The sequence below is a fragment of the Cyprinus carpio genome, chromosome A13 (genome assembly GCF_018340385.1).
Source record: "Cyprinus carpio isolate SPL01 chromosome A13, ASM1834038v1, whole genome shotgun sequence".
In the NCBI taxonomy this organism is placed as follows: Eukaryota; Metazoa; Chordata; class Actinopteri; order Cypriniformes; family Cyprinidae; genus Cyprinus; species Cyprinus carpio.
Genome location: NC_056584.1, coordinates 26,636,103 through 26,643,434, shown reverse-complemented (window position 1 = coordinate 26,643,434; position 7,332 = coordinate 26,636,103). Strand labels below are relative to the sequence as shown.

Below are 7,332 nucleotides of genomic sequence, written 5' to 3'. Positions count from 1 at the left end.
TTTTGGTATTAACTTGGCTCCTTACATCTCAACAGATTACATTAGGTTGACTATTTAATAAGTTATTTATTTTTCAAATACCCCAAATTTTAATAGATTTTTTTTTTTACTCCAGAAAAAAATAAAATAAAATAAAAAAGTAACATTTTATATATATATATATATATATATATATATATATATATATATATATATATATATATATATATATATATATATATATAATACTGTATAAATATGTATATATCCCCCACTAAAATTTTAGTTGAAAGATTTTTAAAAGATGGGAAGTGATATTGAGGTCACAGACAAATTAATAAATTAATTTTGAATTGAATTTCTAGTTACGTTTAAATTATTTAAAAAAAAAATTAAGAAACACCTGGAAGATTCAATAAATTGCCAGTTTTATTCAATTCAACAGTTTTTTTTTATTATTGTTATTGAAAAACCTCTGATCTAAAAATCTTTTTAAATAGTGGGGTCAATGTTACTTATGAAGAAACAATGTGAACATAAAAACGTAATACACAGTAGAATTTAAAGTTTGTTTAATTCATGTGTTAGCAACATGTGTTAACAAAAACTAAATAATTTTTTTTTAATTCTATACCCCTGTCATGAATGGACATGTACATGAATGAAAGAGAAAATCAAACTTTAAAAATCATACAGTTGTTTACATAGTTGATGACTGTAATATTCTCTCAATATTTACTGTATTCTCTCTAAGCACCGTTTCTACACTACTTTCATATGAGAGCTCGAGATTTTGCGTGAAGTTGTGCAATACTGACGCATAGTGGCTAATTCAAGTAATTGCACAAGCAGGAGCGATCATGCCCATATTCTAATATTACAGTATGATGAGTAAATATAAGAACTGTGTTCAGGTCTCAAGCCAGGATGATGTTTTGAAGTAAATAAGCTGGAATATAGGCAATATAAAACAATTATTTATTTTTTGTGTCTACATAGTTCCATTGATTTATACTATGCCATTTGTGTTATTCCATATAGTTGTGATGACTTTACTAATATTATACAATTTGAAAACCAGTCATAATAAATAAAAACAAACTTTTAACTAGTAGTAGTATTTGACTTTCATGTGTCAGCAAGAGTCAAAGGTTAAAGTATTATATTTATGCCTCATAATCATATTCACACCGTGTGTAAGTGTCAGATATTCTTAAACATCACTTACACTGACAACAAAAGAACTGGTTCAGTGGTTCACACCGGGTCCTAAAGTCACGAGATCAGATGTTAATTTGATTAAGCTGCTTCAGTAAGAGACTTTGATTGTGACGCTCTGGGCAGTTTAGCTCAATTAAACCATTATGAGACAAACACAGGCCTGGAATGAGACTTTCCACTGGCACAAAGAGCGGCTCTGTTCGTCCGCTCACTGCTGCTTCCTGGGCCTGCAGGAGACAAAAGACAGAAAGACACACAGCAGGAAGCAGGGATTGCATTTGGCGAATGGATCAGATGTCTGATTATTCCAGTTCATACTTCATGATAACAGAATGAAAACCTCTCAGTTTAACATTCATGTAAATAAATAATATAAAGAGTTCAGGCAAAACCAGACAGGTACAGAACAGCTTCAACCCAGACACGTTAAACACAACCTGATCTGAAGCTTAAAATATACCGATAACCAGTATATAATAACCCAGATAACAGGTTCTCAGTACATTCTGGCGGTAACATTAATAGAACGTTCGTTCAGAGTTTCTTAGTAACGTTCTCAAAACGTTAGCACTGAAACATTGTTTATGGAACATTTCTTTGAAACATTGTAGTCAGAGAACATTCAAAAGTAACATTCCCATAACGTTCGCAAAATAATAAAATGGAACGTTCCCTTAATGTTGTATTTAACATTCACATAACCAAGAGTTTTGAACATTCAGGAATAATGTTTTAGCAAAACGTTCTTAGAAACAGAGACTTTATGGGAATGTCTTTTGACTTATATTTTTACTGTTGTATAAAGTGTATGAAAAAATAATATTTTATTACTTTATTGTATTGTTGAATATATAGCAAAGCTTTTACATTTATTGTCCTGTTAAATCTAAAATAATGTTCCAATGTATGTTGCATTTGTTACAGTTAACCAACGAGCGAAAATGTTTATGAATGTCTGATAAAATATTTAGTGTCATTTTTTGCGCAGTGTCTTTGATCAGCTGGTGTTTTGGTCATTTTTAGTGGATATATGAAGTCAGTTCTCAAGTTCACACAGGTGTCCTAGCAAAGGAACCATTTCAGATGTCACTTTCAACACTATTTATAGCTAAATCAAACCTAACAAAGCCTTTCTGTTTGTGAAATGTTTTGTTTTGCATGTGCATCTTTCTTTCTTTACAATAAATGCCACTTTGTTTGGTATTTTGTCATGGCTTTCAGTCATTTTAAAGATCGTAAGTGACATGAGCGTCCAAATGCCAAGCCCGTCCAGTATGAAGTTCGTGGGAGTTTTCAGTTTTGCTCTGGAGAGAATCAGAGGAGTCAAATTCCAGCAGACGTCACAGAAACTCGCCGCGTAACGGGACAAAGTGCGGACGCAGTCCGGCTCTCGTCTGCTTTCTGACAGCAGTGTGCTGCTGTGGCTTCATTTTTCCACTGGACAATGGTAAAAACAAAACAAAGAACTTTGAAATATTTGCTATGAGTTAAACAGAGGAACACAAACGCGAGCTTTCTTCAGGTTTCCCGACAGCGTTACGCTCTCGCAGGAAACTCGCCATTTGCGTCGCAGAGTTGGATATTTTGTGGATCAGTTTCATTCAAGCGTAGATTAAGATTGCATATCTGACAACCCCGGACTATAAGTGGAAAGTGTAAAAAAAAACTATTAATTTTTCTGAAGAAAAAAGTGAACGCGCTCGGTTCACGCGTAAAGCGCACGCACCGCCCATCCGGAGAATGACGCGCGCGGCGTTTGGAGTTTAACTGACCGCAGCTAGTTCCGTGGATGTACCGGTTTCAACCCGTCATGATGTTCGCAGGAATGATCATGGTGGAAAACAGCTCAAAAACACAAACTGACACCGACTCCGCGTGTCACCGCTGCGCTGTGAGGACAGGTAAGACTAAATACCACGGTATTCCTTGATGTACCTTATCACTGCATGTCAGCTTGGCACTGTAGTGCTGTCATAAATTGAAACACTAACGACAAATTATCAAGATACCATATAATTACTGTATTTTATTAGACATGATATGCTGGAAGTACTTTAGACAGTTGTACCATGGTATTATGGTTAAGTAGCTTGTGCATTAATATAATGTGTTTCTTTGCAAATACGTGTGAAATTTACTAGCAATTTCTGAGTGAAGATGGTTTCAAAGCCTTTTATTTGGTATATATGTTAAAAAGTAATTTAATTTCATGTTTGTACCGAAGTACTGTAATAAACTGAGATACTAACAAAAAAGTAGGCCTTTTTAAAGGTGCCATGATATTACTGTGTTTTATAGGACATGATGGATGCACTATGTTTATGAGCAGTTGTACCATGGTATTCTTTACAGTAGCATTAAGTAGCATGTGAATATGATAGTTATTCAGCACAATGGTGTAAATCAATGTCTTATGATGATGTTACCTCGTTTTCGGCCATGGCAATTCATTAAGTACCATGGTAATATATATACAGTATATCAAAATACCACGTTGTTACCATCTGATATCATCACTCCACCACTTCAGCACTTTTTACTGTGACTAATGGGATGTTTTCTGAACTTTAAGCCTCATGTTTTGATTTCTAATGTGCAATATGATCTTTGGGAATGCAGTCTTTTCCTTTACTCCTTTCGCTGCGATCTCTTCCCACATCAAAGCTCAGCAAACAGTGTCAGAATACATGAGGACGGAGCATCTGGTGGTTCAGCGGTTTAATTTATTTTTAGACATCCATCAGAAGGTTAGATAAGTTTTCACTGAGTTTAACAAACCTTTCCAGTCATAATAGCCCTTTGCGTTCAGATTCAGATCTGGCTTTCAGACATAATATTGTTGGTACCCAAAGGCAGGCGGCTCTGGAGAAACGTGAAACTCGTGTAAAACACACTCGATGTGGAGAGTAACTTGAGCAAACATTGAGATTTAGTCTAAAAATTCTGCCTTGTCACAATATAGGCCTATGTGCAGTAAAATACTTACACGACCTCCTTGCGAGTGTTTATTAGCAGTTGGCATGCTGCTAATTGGCATGACAGAGATTAGGGCCCACAGCCATCATGATTAGAGTCAGTAGAAGCTTCTTAGATGAATGCACCTGTGTTGTCAATCTGTCAAAAGTCTCTGATCTGTTTTTACATCCATAATTCAGGTATTTAGGCCAGTTTGAGCATCTCTATCTGTTTTTGCAATGACAAAATATTTATTATTTATTTACTCACCCTCACTTCAATCCGAACTTGTATGTCTTTCTTTCTTTTGAAACACAAAATTAGATATTTATTAGCAGTCCAAGCTGCTCTTTTCCATATTATAAAAGCAAAAAAGGTCTAATTCTTGGTGAAAATGCAGTTTGACATCATTAATGTCAAACATACAGGTTTGGAACATTGATGACAGAATTGTCATTTTTGGGAGAACTTTTCCTGTAACTGTGATATTTTGATTCAGTTTCTGTTACATTTTCACAGTTCGTGTTCTCATTTGTCATCAGATTTGTTGATGTTCAAAGCTGTTTATGTTCAGATAGTTTGCTCAGTTCACGTGGTTTATTGTGTGTGTGTGTGTGTGTGTGTGTGAGTGATTTTCAGCTGGTTTGTGTCTCCTCTGTGAGCAAACAGGAAGTGCTTCGAGACTTTTGCCAGAACTTCAGCAGAAGTGCAGCTGCTAAATTTAAACGCAGTAGGGAGGTTTTCTTTTGTTTGTCGGATTCCCCTGTGCGCGAGTCCCTAACTTATCAAATTAGACCAGAAGGTGATCCTGTTCTTTGAGAAGCTGATGATTCATTAGTAGAGCTGTCACTTTAAAGCAATATTAAATACGTGCTCTGAGTTTGTCACATCACAGAAAAATGTGTTATTAAGCACCCAGCCAAATCTGAAAGATTAAAAAAAAAATGGCAAGGAAATAAAACAAGTTATCAAAATCTTGAAAAATAATAAGCAGTATTCTCTGCTCTTAAATGCTGGGGGCGTGTCCACTGTCAGTGCTGAAGCCACGCCCACTCTCGGGAAAGCACTGGCACTCTGTCTCTCTTGGGGACTGCTTTGTGAACAGATAATAGTTTAAATGACTTGTCTGGTGGTGGTTTGTGAACAGATAATAAAAATAATGTGAACAGATAATAGTTTAAATGACTTGTCTAATGAGCGAAACATAGTGGTGTGTATAATATAATTATTAAATTTGGACAGGTTGCAGAGTTTTGTAGAGTTGATGTGTACTGGTTGCTATGATTCTAAAATGTTGTTTTGGTCGTTCTTAAATGCCTGAGCAAAGTCTGTCGTCAAAGTATGTCTTACACGACTGCGTTCCCAAACAGCAGCATCCACTTCTGAAAGCAGTGACCACATTTATTGTGTTTCATCTTCTATAATATAATTTATTATAATTGAAAATGATTATATTCAGTGGCTTCTCCTACTTTTCTTAGTGATATTTAGTGGCAGTTTATCAGAAAGTGATGATTTTGTTCTCTTTGACTCGTTGGAATTTAAACGGTGCTTTATTTGCAAATGTTTTATGCGATTTTCCAATCGTGTGCATAAGTTAAATTCGCAACTTTGGATGGAAACCGAGCGAGAGTTATTTTTGTTTTGTAGTTTTAATCACTGTTTTGAATGGTCTGTTATTTTTATATTTTCAGTTTACATTTTAATTTAAGTTTGCTGCTTTGTTGATTTATAGTTTTACTTTATTTAGAACTTCAACTTTCAGCTATTTCAGTTAGTTTCCAAGTCAACATTTCAGATTTTCATTTAGTTAAAGTTTTTAATCTTATGTTTCATTGTATTTGAGCTTATTTTCAGTTGACACAGATGATTTGGTTTGAGTCAACAGTAACGACACAGCTGTGAAGATGGTGTTTTGGCTGTTGTGGGCACACAGAGAGCTGAGCTTGGTCTCACTGTCGTCTTGACTGTGCTGTGTTAAAAAGGAAAAGACTTGCTAAAAGTGACCGTCAAACTCTCACTTCCTCAAACGCTGCCGTCACTGGACGAGTTACACTATACATGCATGTGTAAGTGTGGTGAATCAGCTCAAATGGTGAAGTGTTTCTGAAACGGATTGGCGTTTTCTCCTCAAACATTCCCTTTTCCTCTTCATGATCTCCTCGGCGTACCGTCGTGTGTGTGAAGCAGAAGTGCGTTTGGAGAGGGCCTCTCTAATCGACTAAGGTAAACACACATGTTTCTCTCAGGGCCGTCAGCTCACTGAAAAACAGTGCCTTTTCAGCGCATGTCAATATTGATTATAGCTGTGTGGTGTTTCTGTTATTGCTTAAACCATTTATCAGTAATAAGTGGTGTTTGCTTATGAGTCAAACATCTATTTCTCTTGCACATACTTGGTGTTTTCATGTACTTTGAGGATGTGATCAAACCTCTTTGTTCTCCAGATATAAATGATTTCTCAAATCATGTGTGTTGTTGAGCACCATTTTCACCTGCTGGACCGTGAAACGGGTGAAAAAGTCGTATAGATGCACACTGAAGGAGGAGGAACCTTCATTTTGCAAAACCGACACCGTTTTCAAAATTGAACTGAATTGAGCTGAATAATGACACTATCGCCTTCTGTAACGCTGCTTTACAGCTGAATTTTTTCATAACTGATGAATTTTACAACATTAAAGGGTTAGTTCACCCAAAAATGAAAATTAGGCTGCGTTTTACTCACCCCTGAGGCATCCTAGATGTATATGACTTTCTTCTTTCAGACGAATCCAGTAGAAGTTATATTAAAAGTTGTCTTTGATCTTTCAAGTTTTCTAGTCAGCGGGTGTTGCAGTGCTTCAGTCCAAATGAAGTTAAATAAAATGCGCCCATCCATAAAAAAAAGTGTCTCACACGGCTCCGGGGGGTGAACAGAGTCCTCCTGTAGTGAATCGATGCGTTTTTGTAAGAAAAATATCCATATTCAAATCGTAATAATCACTTGAATCTAGCTTGCGCTCACTGTTGTACACAGAAGCAGTTCTGGGCGGATGACGTATGAGGTCAGCGTTGCATTTGAATATGGATATTTTTCTTACAAAAACACATCGATTCACTACAGGAGGCCTTTGTTCAAACCCCGGAGCCATGTGAGACAATTTTTTTTTTTTATGGATGGGCGCTTTTTATTTA

At 36.0% G+C, this 7,332-nt stretch overlaps 1 protein-coding gene across 2 annotated transcripts in view; it reads left to right on the top strand.

Annotated features, from left to right (window-relative positions):
• The first annotated feature begins 385 nt into the window (after positions 1 to 385).
• Positions 386 to 7,332, top strand: part of LOC109065547 (disrupted in schizophrenia 1 protein-like) — a 56,925-nt gene continuing 49,978 nt past the window's right edge. The window contains exon 1 of one of the 2 annotated variants that reach the window (XM_042769531.1): positions 386 to 3,101. In XM_042769531.1, the coding sequence (XP_042625465.1) occupies positions 2,990 to 3,101 (112 nt within the window). In that variant the 5' untranslated portion in view covers positions 386 to 2,989. Of the gene's footprint in view, positions 3,102 to 6,126; positions 6,382 to 7,332 lie in introns of those variants that run through there. The other variant, XM_042769532.1, reaches the window with a different exon arrangement.